This window comes from Ostrea edulis, chromosome 4 (genome assembly GCF_947568905.1).
Source record: "Ostrea edulis chromosome 4, xbOstEdul1.1, whole genome shotgun sequence".
Lineage (NCBI taxonomy): Eukaryota > Metazoa > Mollusca > Bivalvia > Ostreida > Ostreidae > Ostrea > Ostrea edulis.
In genome coordinates this window covers 81,215,680-81,230,991 of record NC_079167.1, presented here as the reverse complement: position 1 = coordinate 81,230,991, position 15,312 = coordinate 81,215,680, and the positions used below count along the sequence as shown (strand labels likewise).

At 37.5% G+C, this 15,312-nt stretch overlaps 1 protein-coding gene across 1 annotated transcript in view; it reads right to left on the bottom strand.

Moving 5' to 3' along the window:
- Nucleotides 1–15,312, bottom strand: part of LOC125670899 (sacsin-like) — a 76,076-nt gene that overhangs the window by 48,638 nt on the left and 12,126 nt on the right. Inside the window, exons 2-3 of the mRNA XM_056163928.1 lie at nucleotides 7,594–7,655; nucleotides 5,269–5,421 (exon numbers count right to left, since the gene is read on the bottom strand). Of these exons, the coding sequence (XP_056019903.1) occupies nucleotides 5,269–5,421; nucleotides 7,594–7,645 (205 nt within the window). The 5' untranslated portion in view covers nucleotides 7,646–7,655. The remainder of the gene's footprint in view (nucleotides 1–5,268; nucleotides 5,422–7,593; nucleotides 7,656–15,312) is intronic.

Sequence of the window (15,312 nt, the reverse complement as noted above, 5' to 3'; positions counted from 1 at the left end):
TCTCTCATTTTTCAGTGCCATAAATCTCGGTCATAAAACAAGTTCATGATTTGAATTTTAGGTATGTTATAGACACTTTAATTGTCTAGATTATATATTTAAATATTTTTGTAAAATTCACTTCCGATCGTGAGATATGGGGTGGACATATTCAAACCTTGTTTTTTCAGTTTCTCAATAATGAATATAGATAGACGTTTGAAACTTGTAGAGTTGATCAACTATTGTACACATGCATTCAATTTTTTCGTCCGTCACTTCCGGTCTATACCGGAAGTATTTGAAAAAATGTCGATTTTCCAATTTCTTCGAGTGATTTCTGAGAGATGGCTGGATATATTTTCTTGAAATTTTCAGGAATAATGTCTTATGAAATGACCTTGCTATAGGTATTTTTGTTTTACAAAATTCACTTCCGGTTGGAAAATAGGGCCGATTTTCTGTTTCTCAAAAGGAATTTTGTCCAGCACCTTTCTTGGAAAAGGTAAGATATAGGTTCATCATATATTCAGGAATGATCAATCTCCGTTTGTAAGCGTGCAGTAGGGGGTTGAACATGTCGACCGTCACTTCCTGTCGTCACCGGAAGTGATGGAAAGAATCGCAAATTTCAAACTTTTTCTTTTAAATTGAAACCTATACTAGTTTATCAACTCTCTTTCAAAGTGTCAAAAATAATATTGAGTCTGTCGGTGGTCAAAACGACTACTTCCGGTTTCTTGATAAAATATCTTTTTACTTTTCGTCTCTTTGTCCCCATAAATCTCGTTTATATTTGAAGTCTTTCATATGATTTTCACATGTCTTAATAAAAGTATCAACTTCTAGAGTTTTGATAATTTTGTTTTTCAAAATTGACTTCCGGTCGGTAGTAACTTGCTACTTTTTCTTTCTTTAGTCTACTTGTTTTTGTTGAGAACTCTTTCAGATAGAGACGTGAAATTTTCAGGGAATATAGACAGTAAAGAATCGATGTCATTTATAGGAAAACGCATCTGAATAGTACTTCCGGTCGTCACCGGAAGTGATGAGAAAGGAGTAAAAAATTCGATAATACATTTCTCATTCATTGTTAAGGCACATTTTCCGATACATTTAAATGGTTTTCGTAGGAATAGAAAGCTCTTTACTGGAAGTGGTCTAACGGAAGACCTACTCATTACTAGTAATGAGTATCTAGTTAGGGTCTTCCGTCTTCAGCGGAAGAACCTTCTATTATTCTATTGTTGATTTTTCACTTTTCTTATTATTATTATTATTATTTTTATTCTTTTTTTTTTTCCTTACCGATTTTGTGCAGAGGATTTCTCAGAGATGGCTTGATCGATTTGCTTCAGATTTTTAGGGTTGATGCATTGCTATCTGAAGTTTATATCTTTTTTTGGATTTTCGAAAATTCACTTCCGGTTGGAAGTTATTCCCCTTTTATCGATTTTCAGATGACCATTTTGTCCGGACAAAAACTCAAAAACGACAAAAGCTAGAATGCTGAAATTTTCAGTGATGTTAGACGACATGTTGTAGTTGTGCACATCGGTTTTCAAAATTTCCGGAAGTGCCTAGTATGGAAGCTCGGTAGGGGTCGAAAATGGAGTTTAAAAAAGTGCCCAATTTTTTTCCACGTTTTAAATCAGAACTTTTTATTCGTAAATATTTTGTTTAGACATATATAACAAAAGTTGTACAGTTTATTGAGATCTTTCGTGTCATATCAAGAAATGCGCCCATGGGCCTAATGGCTCGCCTGAACCATTGAATTTCTGTTACAATGATTAACTTTTTTCTCACGAAACTTTTGATAAGACATGTAGAATGAAAGTTGTTCAGTTTTGGAAGATCTATCTAATGATGTCAAAAAATAGGCCTCCGGGTGTCATGGCTCGCCTGAACAGTCGAATTTGTATCACAATCAATAACATTAATAACTTTTTTCTCGAGAAACTTTTGACAAGACATGTAGAACGAAAGTTGTTCAGTTTCGCAAGCGTTAACTAACGATGTTAAGAAATAGGCCTGTGGGTCTCATGGCTCACCTGAATAATTGGGTTATTGTTGCAATCTATTACATTTTTGTCAAGAAACTTTTAATAAGACATCTAGAACAAAAGTTGTTCAGTTTTGCAAGATCTTTCGAACAACAACATCAAAAAGGCGAACGGGCCTCATGGCTCGCCTGAACAGTTTGATTAGTGTCATAATTACTAACTTTTTTCTCGAGAATCTTTTGATTAGACATGTAGAACAACAGTTGTTCAGTTTTGCAAGATCTTTCGAACAACATCATCAAAAAGGCAAACGGGCCTCATGGCTCGCCTGAACAGTTTGATTAGTGTCATAATTACTAACTTTTTTCTCGAGAATCTTTTGATTAGACATGTAGAACAAAAGTTGTTCAGTTTTGCAAGATCTTTCATACGATATCAAGAAAAAGGCCCACGGGCCTTATGACTCGCCTTCACAGTCTGATAAATGTCGCAATCAATAACTTTTTTCTGAAGAAAATTTTGATAGGACATGTAGAACAAAATTTGTTCAGTTTTGCGAGATATATCTAGAATGATATCAAAAAATAGGCCTCCGGGCGGCATGACTCGCCTGATCAGTCGAATTGTTTTCGCAGTAAATAACATTATTAACTTTTTTCTCGAAAAAAGGCTGACCCCTTTAATTAGTGGCCGAGAGGGGCAGAGAGTCTTTAATTTATAACACTTAAATGATCAATATTTATAAAACATTACCGAAGCTAAATTGTACGTCTAGACAATATATTTGTATCATTATTTATGAACGAAAATCTCAGTCAAATTCTTATCTCATCACATCTAAAATTGGACGGAAGACCCACTCGTTGCTCGCAACGAGATCGCATCTAGTTATTATTATTATTCTTTTTCTCCGGTACTTTTTTGTCCGGTAGTGTTCTCAGAAACTACAAAAGGGATCGATATGAAACTTTCCAGGATGATAGTATAGCGTTTGTAGATGTGCATAGTGATAGTCATTTTGTTTGCACGTGCATGCACGCGCGCGCACGTGCATTGCAATTTTGGTACAAAAAATGGAAAATCAGAATATTGAAGGAAGCGATATAAAACCTAAATAGGATGATAGTATATCATTTGTACATATGAAAAATAATAGTTATTTTGCCAGCACGCGCACGCATGCGCGTGCACGCGCATTACAAAATTTGTACGCTAACTTTGGAATCAGTCTAACTTTTTTGTTGTTCATTGAAATGGCTTGAAATTCATATCATAGGTAGATATTGAGACCCTTAACTGATTTACATGGTCAAAATTACCAATTTGCACGCGCATGCACGTGCGCTTCATTTTGATTGGATAATGCTAAAACGTTTGTAACTATCTTATTTATGAAGCGAATGAGATGATATTCACAGCATATGTAGACAATATGTGTATCTATATGTTGGTGTAACAAAAAATGCCAACGCACACGCGCATGCGCGTGCAACGTTTTTTAAATGTTCAATTTTTAAAGGACGATAACGTTTTTGTTTTTCATCAAATTCTATTCATATTTGGGGTTTAGATGTATCTTGGTACTCCTTACAAATTGCTGTGGTTAGAATTACTGCTCAGCACGTGCATGCACGTGTGCTGATTTCTGATTGGACGATTTTAAAATCGCTATAACTTCCTTATATTTGGTGGAAACGTTATGAAATTCATACTGTGGGTATATGATACAAATGCCTGTTGAACGACATCAACAAAAATTCGGAATCATACACGCGTGCGCGTGTATGCACGTGCAACGCTTTCTTTCATTTCTTGGTACTGAAATGACCATATTGAACGTACTACATGTAATTAAAGGCTAAAATAAAATGATTTTTTCCTATAGATTCACAAGGACATCACTTTTTAATTGGGGGAGGTTTGGGGAACATCTGTAACGGTCCCCGTTACAATTAGAACTAGTTATACACTGAATTTGAAATTGCATTTTTTTTTCGAAATTCATAGCATAATATAGTCACTCTGAAGAATTTTTTATTTAATATTTTTAAATACATGTTTTGTTTATTTGTACTCACGAAATGATGCTAATGATTTAATGAAAATGACACGATAGATATTTATAACGTTTATTTTATTTTAATTTTTTTTTCTCCCGATAGACCTTAATTTATTTTTCAAAAATCTGTAAACCAATAGATTAAACAAGAGGCCCATGGGCCACATCGCTCACCTGAGTCACCTTGGTCCATATCAGAAGATTTTCCATATCTATTTGCATGTAAAACCGTAGTCCCTATTATGGCCCCAAACCTACCCCTGGAGGCCATGGTTTTTGCAAACTTGAATTTACACTATGTCAAAAAGCTTTCATGTGAATGTGAACTTCTTTGGCCCAATGGTTCTTGAGAAGAAGATTTTTAAAGATTTTTCCTATATATTTGTATGTAAAACTTTGATCCCCTATTGTGGCCCCATCCTACCCCGGGGAGGGGGGGGGGCATGATTTTAACAAACCTGAATCTGCACTATATCAGAAATCTTTCATATAAATCTCAGCTTTTCTGGCTCAGTGGTTCTGGGAAGAAGATATTTAAAAAAATTTCCTATATATTTGTATGTAAAACTTTGACCCTCTATTGTGGCCCCATCCGACCCCCCGGGGCCATGATCTTAACAATTTATAATCTGCACTATATAAGGAAGCTTTCATATAAACCTCAGCTTTTCTGGCTCAGTGGTTCTTGAGAAGAAGATTTTTAAAGATTTTCCCTATATATTTGTATGTAAAACTTTGATCTATTGTGGCCCCATCCGACCCCCGGGGGCCAGGATTTTAACAATTTAGAATCTGCACTACCTAATAAAGCTTATCTATAAATTTCATCTTTTCTGGCCCAGTGGTTCTTGAGAAGATTTTTTAATGACCCTACCCTATTTTTACCTTTTCTTGATTATCTCCCCTTGGAAGGTGGCCTGGCCCTTTATTTTAACAATTTAGAATTCCCTTTACCTAAGGATGTTTTGTGCCAACTTTGGTTGAAATTGGCCCAGTGGTTGTTGAGAAGAAGTTGAAAATGTGAAAAGTTTACAGACAGACAGACGGACGGACGGACGCCGGAATGCGGGTGATCAGAAAAGCTCACTTGAGCTTTCAGCTCAGGTGAGCTAAAAACTGTGGCCTAGGAGTAAATTTTTCAAACGGCTGATCAAATTCATAGTGTCAAGAATCTTTCATAAACTGATATCACCAGCTTTTGACATGTGCATGCCATTGGCTTACCTGCTGAGAATGATTTTATTTGAGTGAAGTTTTCATCAGTTGAAGTCCCTGGTATGTCTGGCAAATCTTCTGTCTTTAATCGCTGGTGTGATACCACTGATGACTGCTTTTGTTTACGTTTCGCAGAATCTTCCAACCCACTTTTGCTCACTTCTTCAATTACATCAAAATAATTAACAAGAGGCCCATGGGCGACATCGCTCACTTGAGTCACCTTGGCCCTTAGTTAAAAGATTTTCTCTATATATTTGTATGTAAAACTTTGATCCCTATTGTGGCACCAACCTAATACTGGGGGACATGATGTTTACAAACTTGAATCTGCATCTTGTCAGGAAGCTTTCATGTAAATGTTAACTTCTTTGGCCCAGTGATTCTTCTGAAGCTAGATTTTAAATGATTTTCCTGATATATTTGTACATAAAACTTTGATCCCCTATTGTCGCCCCATACTACCCCCAGGGGCCATGATTTTTATAAACGTGAATCAGCCCTGTCGGAAGCTTTCATGTAAAATTCTACTTTCCTAGCCCAATGGTTCTTGAGAAGATTTTAAAAATCTTTCCTATATATTTGCATGTAAAATTTTGATCCCCTAATGTCGCCTCATCCTACCCCCAGGGGTCATGATTTTAACAATCTTGATTCTGCACAATGTCAAAAATCTTTCATGTAAATCTCAGCTTTTCTGGCCCAGTTGTTCTTGAGAAGAAGATTTTCCCTATATATTTGCATGTAAAACTTTAATCCCCTATTGTGGTCCCATCCTACCCCTGGGTGTCATGATTTTAACAAACTTGAATCTGCACTGTGTTAGGAAACTTTCATGTAAATCTCAGCTTTTCTGGCCCTGTGGTTCTTGAGAAGAAGATTTTAACAAGAGTACCGCAAACGGTACAATATACGCCCATCAGACAGTGAGCCTTTGACTAAATATCAGGGCAACATCTGTATCCGTAATGAAAAAAAGCCTGGAAAACTGTCTGACCTATTTTAAGTCCAAAAGTAGGTCAAGGATGGACCAATCCAGCTGAAATGCAAACTGAACTTGTATCCCTCTGTGAGGAAGCCTTTGACTAAATATCAGGGCAATATCTGTATCCGTAATGAAAAAAAGCCTGGAAACTGTTTGACCTAATTTTTTCCAAAAAGTAGGTCAAGGATGGACCAATCCAGCTGAAATGCAAACTGAACTTGTATTCCTCCAAGAGGAAGCCTCTGACTAAATTTCAGGGCAATAACTGTATCCATAATGAAAAAAAGTCCGGAATACTCTTGACCTATTTTTTCCAAAAAGTAGGTCAAGGATGACCAATCCAGCTGAAATGCAAACTGATCTTGTATTCCTCTGAAAGGAAGCCTATGACTAAATATCAGTGCAATATCTGTATCCATAATGAGAAAAAGCCCGGAAAACTGTCTGACCTATTTATAGCTTAAAAGTAGGTCATGGATGGACCAATCCAGCTGAAATGCAAACTGAACTTGTATCCCTCCATGAGGAGAGGAAGTTTCTGACTAAATTTCAGGACAATATCTGTATCCATAATGAAAAAATGCCCGGAAAACTATTTGACCTACTTTTAGTCTTAATGTAGGTCACGTACGGACGGACATAATATAATAATTCCCGTCTAATGATGGGCATATAAAAATCTTCCCTACAATTTTGATCCCCTATTGTGGCCCCATCCTACCCCCAGGGGTCTTGATTTTAACAAACTTGATTCTGCACAATGTCAAAAATCTTTCATGTAAATCTCAGCTTTTCTGGCCCAGTTGTTCTTGAGAGGAAAATTTTTCAAGATTTTCCCTATATATTTGCATGTAAAACTTTAATCCCCTATTGTGGCCCCATCCTACCCCTGGGTGTCATGATTTTAACAAACTTGAATCTGCACTAGCTGTCAGGAAGCTTTCATGTAAATTTCAACTTTTCTGGCCCAGTGGTTCTTGAGAAGAAGAGTTTTAAATGCCTCCACCTTATTTTTGCATTTTTGTGATTATCTCCCCTTTGAAGAGGGTGAGGCCCTTCATTTGAAAACTTTAAAGTCCTTCACCCAAGGATTCTTTGTGCCAAATTTGGTTGAAATTGGCCCAAAGTTCTCAAAAAGAAGTCAAAAATGTAAAATGTTTACAGACAGACGATGGACAATAGGCGATCAGAAAATCTCACTTGAGCTTTCAGCTCAGGTGAGATAAAAACAGGACAGCTAACATAGGAGCACAAAATTCCAACATACTAACCCTAACCCTTCCAACTGACTGTTAGAAGACCTGATCACCAAAGACTACAAAAATATAGTAGATGATGGTTTATTTTACCTTGAAGTCTCTGTGGAGATGACTTCCTCTCTTCGTCCACCGAGTCCGACATGGCTGATCATCTACAACATGAAGAACATATCAGGGGTGTTGCTTTATAGTTCACAATTTCAGTGGCCCCCTTACATTTTGAAAGCTATTAGCCAAAGTTAAACACGCAGGGCTCAGGTTCGTCACAGTTCATGTCCTGACATGTATTTTCAAAATTAAAATTCATTTCTTCAATATCTTCCCAAGTCTAGAATGGATTGAATCTTGACCTTTGACCCCATGATCTCAAATCAAAAGACAACATCTTTACAGTCTTTGGAATTAAGCAGTAGCCTGATGACCGTGGCTAGTAAAGCCAGGATCAGGCTACCAAAAATTATTGACGCACAATTGCCTGGTACATATTTCTGGCAGAGATTATGATTCCGCAATTAGAGTACCATTTCTGGTAGGAAATTGGTGAAACAACCAGTTCTTACAAAGGAAAAGAAAGTTGGCGCTAAGAAGTATGAGGAAACAAAGTGACAAAGAAAATGATCAGCGTGTTTTGCAGAAGTACCGTGGTGCCCCTGGCTCGAGTACAATGATGGTCTCGTATTTTGCATCTGGTGCAGAAACTGAGAATTTAGGAAAACATTGCAAATTGCGAGTATGTGGCTGACTGGGATTATTTCAGAATTGATTCTGTAAGTGAACATGAAAATAGAAAACAGCGCGAGATGTTCAGAATGTATTCATGAGCATTAGTCTGTTAGTTAACAACCCTAGTTTTTACTTTTTTAGGATGAGAATGATGATGAAGAACTAGAAGAATAAAAACATTGGAAGATTCCGAAGAATCTGACTGAAATGACGGAATTAGAAATTGAAAGAGGGCTTGAACTCTCGTCTTAAACTTGTATTGTAATACTTAATAAAAATGTTGAAACTTGAAATTTCGAATCATGTTAAATCATTCTTGCATAGCATTGGGCTAGTAAAATTTTAATTGGACTACCAACTTTTACACTTTTACTTGCCTGATGGGCTTGTGGTAAAAACTAGTGGGTATTGTTTTTTACAAAAAAAACCAGACGTCTCCCCTTCAAAGTTTGATTGTCTAATAACCGGGGCAACAATAATGAGTGCAGGCGTCTTAATGTCTGCTTTACAAGGAATGGGTCAAGGTAAAAAAAATTTCGTACAGTACATCTTGTCTTAAATCTGCCTTACATGTTGTAAGTTTGAAAACCTAATGTCAAAGGGTTCTCGGGTTATGGTCTGGACTATACTTTGATGTAAAAGAGTGACCTTGACAATGTAAGTAGGTCAAAGTCAAAAATGTTGGTGATGTGCACACCCTCCTCAATATTGCCTTTCCATATTACAAGTTTGCAGTCTTGATGTCAAACAAATCTTAGTTATGAAATCATCAAGTTTTTTTTAAACATGACATTGAATGAAGAAATGGGTCAAGGTCTAAAATGTTGGTACAGTACATCTTGTCTTAATGTCTGCTTTCCATGTTGTAAGTTTGAAATCCTAATGTCAAAGGGTTCTCAGGTTATAGTCTTGACTCTACTTTGATGTAAAAGAGTGACCTTGAATGAAGAAATGGGTCAAGGTCAATGATTTTGGTACAGTACATCTTGTCTTAATATCTGCTTTCTAAGTTGTAAGTTTGAAATCCTAATGTCAAATAGTTCTCAGGTTATAGTCTTGATGTAAAAGAGTGACCTTGACACTGTAAGTGGATGAAGGTAAAAAATGTTTGTGGTGTGCAACCCTCTTCCATATAACCTCTCCATATTCCAAGTTTTAATGTCAAACGGTTGTCAAGTCAGCTTTCGGCCTGAACTATATTTTGACATAAAAAATTGACCTTGACTTTATAAATGGGTCAAGGTCAAAAATTTTGGTGGAATTCCCCCTTCTCATATTCTAAGTTTGAAGTCTTAATGTCAAAGCATTCTAAAATTATGGTCAATTCATGTTTTTCTTAATTTGACCTTGAATGAAGGGGTCAAGGTAAAAAAATTTGGTGCACTCTTCCATATCATCTCTCCATATTCCAAGTTTGAAGTTTTAATGTCAAATGGTTGTCAAGTCAGCTTTTGGTCTGGACTATATTTTGACATAAAAAATTGTCCCTGACTTTATAAATGGGTCAAGGTCAAAAAATTTGCTGGAATTCCCCCTTTCCTCATTCCCCCTTCTCATATTCTAAGTTTGAAGTCTTAATGTCAAAGGGTTCTAAAGTTATGGTCTATTTATGTTTTTCTTAATTTGACCTTGAATGAAAAAAGGGGTCAAGGTCAAAAATTTGGTGCAGTGCACCTTGTATCTATGTCCTCTTGCCACGTTCCAAGTTTGAAATCGTAATGTCAAAGGGTTCTCAGCTATTGGCCTGGACTATATGTTGACGTAAAAGATTGACCTTGACTTTATAAGTGGGTCAAGGTCAAAAGTTTTGGGGGCGGGCACCTCTCCTCCATACCATCTCCTTATGTTCCAAGTTTGAAGTCTTAAAGTCAAAGGGTTCTCTAGTTAGGGCCTGTACAAAATTTGGTTGAAGAAAAATAAGAAGAACAAGAGCCCCATGGGCCACATCGCTCACCTGAGTCACCTTGGCCCATATCTGAAGACTTTCCATATATATTTGCATGTAAAACCTTAGTCCCTATTATGGCCCAAACTACCCTTTGCAAACTTGAATCTACACTATGTCAGAAAGCTTTCATGTAAATGTCAACTTCTTTGGCCCAATGGTTCTTGAGAAGAAGATTTTTAAAGCTTTTTCCTATATTTGTATGTAAAACTTTGACCCCCCCCCCCCCCACTTGTGGCCCCATCCTACCCCCCGGGTGCCATAATTTGAACAAACTTGAATCTGCACTATGTCAGAAAGTTTTCTTGTAAATATCAGCTTTTCTGACTCAGTGGTTACTTAGAAAAAGATTTTCCCTATATATTTGTATGTAAAACTTTGATCCCCCCTTGTGGCCCCATCCTACCCCCCGGGAGCCATGATTTGAACAAACTTGAATCTGCACTATGTGAGAAAGTTTTCATGTAAAAATCAGCTTTTCTGGATCAGTGGTTATTGAGAAAAAGATTTTCCCTATATATTTGTATGTAAAACTTTGATCCCCCTTCTGGCCCCTGGCATCCAACCCCCAGAGCCCATGATTTGAACAAACTTGAATCTGCATTATGTCAGGAAGCTTTCATGTAAATCTCAGCTTTTCTGGCTTAGTGGTTCTTGAGAAGAAGATTTTTAAAGTTTTTCCCTATATATTTGTATGTAAAACTTTGATCCCCCTTGTGGCCCCATCCTACCCCCGGGAGCCATGATTTGAACAAACTTGAATCTGCACTATGTCAGAAAGTTTTCATGTAAAAATCAGCTTTTCTGACTCAGTGGTTCTTGAGAAGAAGATTTTTAAAGATTTTTTCTATATATTTGTATGTAAAACTTTGATCCCCTATTGTGGCCCCATCCAACCCCAGGAGCCCATGATTTGAACAAACTTGAATCTGCATTATGTCAGGAAGCTTTAATGTAAATCTCAGCTTTTCTGGCTTAGTGGTTCTTGAGAAGAAGATTTTTAAAGTTTTTCCCTATATATTTGTATGTAAAACTTTGATCCCCCCTTGTGGCCCCATCCTACCACCGGGGGCCATGATTTGAACAAACTTGTATCTGCAATATGTCAGGAAGCTTTCAGGTAAATTTCAGCTCTTCTGGCCCAGTGGTTCTTGAGAAGAAGATTTTTCAATGACCCCACCCTATTTTTGCATTTTTGGGATTATCTCCTCTTTGAAAGGGACATGGCCCTTCATTTGAACAAACTTGAGAGCCCTTCACCCAAGGATGCTTTTGGCCATGTTTGGTTGAAATTGGCCCAGTGGTTCTGGAGAAGAAGTCGAAAATGTGAAAAGTTTAACGGACAGACAGACAGACGACGGACAAAAAGCGATCAGAAAAGTTCACTTGAACCTTCGGTTCAGGTGCACTAAAAATGACAAAAACAATGTATCCCCTTTGAAAGGGAGACATAATTATGAAGTGCAAAGACTGGGTCATCTACTTCTTTAAGCATAACTAGTGTAACAAGTTTGATGTCTGTCAAGCATATGGCTCTAAAGATATTGATCGCACAATATCTTCATATGTCCAGAGTCGAATGGCCTTTGATCTCAAACTCAATGGGGTCTAGGGCTGCAACGGGTACCCAAAATAATCGAAAACCGCGGGTCTTGTTGTTCGGGTCGGGTTCGGCTCCATTTTTCCGTATTTCGGTTCAGTTTTTAAAATAGAATCATTATGTCGTCAAAATCCTCAAGGGTGGCTGTATTTTGATCAATTGTTAAATGATGGCATTGTGAACAATACTTTAAATAATGACAGTATATGAAGGAGATGTCAGACGCATTGAAAATACACCACAGGAGCAACATCGTCAATGACAAAACACTGAAAGCATGGATGGAAACGAGTAGAAGTGACAATGCTGATTCTAGTACCATGAATGTTGAGACTAAATATCAGTCCACGTCCCCGAGTAATTATTGTGACAAAATACAAGAGGCCCAGGGGCCTTATAGGTCACCTGAGTATCATGTAACAACCTTCCAATGTTTGAATTAGGTTTGTGTTTAAATATAAGAATTTTACTTTTGGATGGAAGAAACATTGAATAGCTATGTGGTCAGCCCCGCCTTTGCACCAGAACCCCTGACCCAGGGGTCATAAATTTCTGTTTTGAAAGAAGCATCCTTGATCATCACTATCATACTATTAGTTTGTCTACTTAATACCCAGCAGCAGAGGAGAAGATTTTCAAAGAAATAAAATGCATTTTCACTATATGATCAATAGGGCCCCACCCTAATACCAGAACCCCTGACCCAGGGGCCATGAATTTCAAAATCTTGAAAGAGGCATCCTTGCTCATCATAACCATGCTATTGGTTTGTCTACTTAATACCCAAGGACAGAGAAGAAGATTTTCAAAGAAATAATGCATTTTCACTACATGACTTATAGAGCCCCACCCTAGCACCAGAACCCCTGATCCAGGGGCCATGAATTTCACAATTTTTAACAAGAGTTACTGTGAGCAATGCTCACTAAGAATACCCCCCGTTTACCCCAATCTCCCAAAGGGTGTTGGTAATAGGTATAAACTACCTCTTTTCTGAGTGTTGCTACTTCCATGTCCAGTGCGCATGACCTTTGACCTTTTGACCCCAAAATCGATAGGGAACATCTTCATCCCATGGGTAGTCCATATGTATGATATGGTGACTGTAGGTGGAAAGGATAACGCTTTAGAGCCCGGAAACCATATTGCTACTTCAATATCCAGTGCGCGTGACCTTTGACCTTTTGACCCCAAAATCGATAGGGAACATCTTCATCCCATGGGTAGTCCATATATAAGATATGGTGACAGTAGGTGGAAAGGATAATGCTTTAGAGCCCGGAAACCATTGCGTCTACAGACGGACGGACAGACAACCCGATTCCAGTATCCCCCCCCCCCCCCCCCCACAACTTGTTGCGGGGGGTATAAAGAGGCATTCTTGCTCATCATTACCATGCTATTAGTTTGTCTACTTAATACCCAGAGACAGAGAAGATTTTCAAAGAATTTCTACATTTTCACTATATGACCAATAGAGCCCCACCCTAACACAAGAACCCCTGCCCCAGGGGCCATGAATTTCACAATTTTGGTAGAGGGCTCAAGGCTCATTATAATTATGCCCACAGTTTGGCTTCTTGATGTCCAGGAGTAAAGAAGAAGATTTTTTAAAATTACACTCATTTTGATGGTTTTTGCCCCACCCCTCAGGCCCCAGGGGGGCAGGGACCACGAATTTCACAATTTTTGTTCCCCTCCACCCACAGATGATATATGCCAGAGAAGAAGCTGAAAATGTTCAAATGTTAACGCACGACGAACGACGACGGACAAAAACAGATAGCAATAGGTCACCTGAATGAATTCAGGTGACCTAATAAAAGCTTTTGATTTTAACTGTATATTAGATTTCTAAAATAGTTGTATAGACACGAACCGAAATACCCGAACCTGAAGTAAAAAATTTAAAACCGACCCGATCTGAATTTTTTTTGGAACCGTGACAGCCCTTATAAATGGGGTCACTTCAGACTACTAAATAACCTGTGTAACAAGATTGTCATTGACATATCTGTCAAGCAAAGGAATCTTAATGTAGGTCGCTGGTTTGTTTATGTCACTGTTTCCAGGTACGCAAATCCTGCGACTAAATGACGTTGAGTGCACATTTAACTGTGAGGTGAAAATTGTCTTAAAATAAATTGATACAATAAAGAACATAATATTTTACCAATATTAACAACAGTTAATGTATTATATTGAGGTAGATTAGGTTTAGTTTAATTTAAGTCTTCTATTCATTTCTGATGCAAACTTGGCCAAGATGTTTTATCCTATTATTTTATCAAATCTAGTAGCAGAAAACTTGATGAAACAAGACAGCTGGCAATGCTGGAAAATGCCTTACATTAACAGAACCCCTGAAAAGCATTGAGTTCCCTCTACATTAAAGTTTAGTTGCAATAATGTAGCCCTCTCTGATTTGTGGGGGGGTGGGGGGATGGGGGAGGGCTACAACTCCTAAGGATCTCCGTAAATGGTGCAAATGCGGGGGTGATTCACTCCCGCAACATTTTCGATTATTCTAAACATTTGCTGACTTTCTTTACGTAAATAAAATAATATTCTATGTTTCATTAAGTAGTCAATATATAAATTTACAACCTGCAACTTATGATTAGTGAGGCTCTAATCTACCGTTTTCAACAATTTTGATATATTCTAATTTCTCGATTCATATCTGTGCGCCATGTTTGATGTACTGAAGTTTCAACTTCCAATTGTCACATTATTTGCATATGCCATATAAGGTAGTACAGTGTATTCTTTTAAAAAATGCTGTTGAAAATACCATTTGATGTCAATATTGCTCTTTTTCCCCCAATTTTTATGACTAAACCATGTATAAACTGTTTTTAATTTATAGATTATTTTCTTAGAAAAAGGATATGCACAAGAAAATCATATGTTGACGTATCATTTTAAAAGCTATAAGCTCTAAAACAAGTTCACCCCTCCCCTCCCCCCCCCCCCCCCCCCCCCCCAAAAATGGTTAATTATACATTATCATATTTTCATACGACATGTGAAATTTAAGTATATTTACAACCTTAGATAATAATCTGAACTATGTTAAACTATAAGTATTATAAGATATATGTGGTTTACATTTTATGGCTGAAGGTCCTAAAGTCGTGCGTGCCCAGTAGTCGTGCGCCATTTTGTTTGTTGTCATAATCGGGGCGCGTGCCCAAATATTGCATCACGAGCAGCTGATTTTCGAAGATAATAGAAGAGAGCGTCCGTATTTTTACTCAGAGTGAAATATGCGAAACAAACAGGTAAGAAGGATAAAAATACAATTATACACCCAAAATACCCGCCATTTTGTTAATGCTTTTCCCCCTGTCTATGAAAGTATATGTTAATCATACTGAACCGCAACCTGTGGACATACCAACCACATGGCTAATTAGCATAACCCAAGGTGAAGGCTACCACGTAGTTTGAATTGTTTACGAGGCCAAATATTTTAATTGTTGGTGTATTCAAAATTTGGTAGTCCTTATTTTTATTTGGAAGGTTGTATAAGACGTAG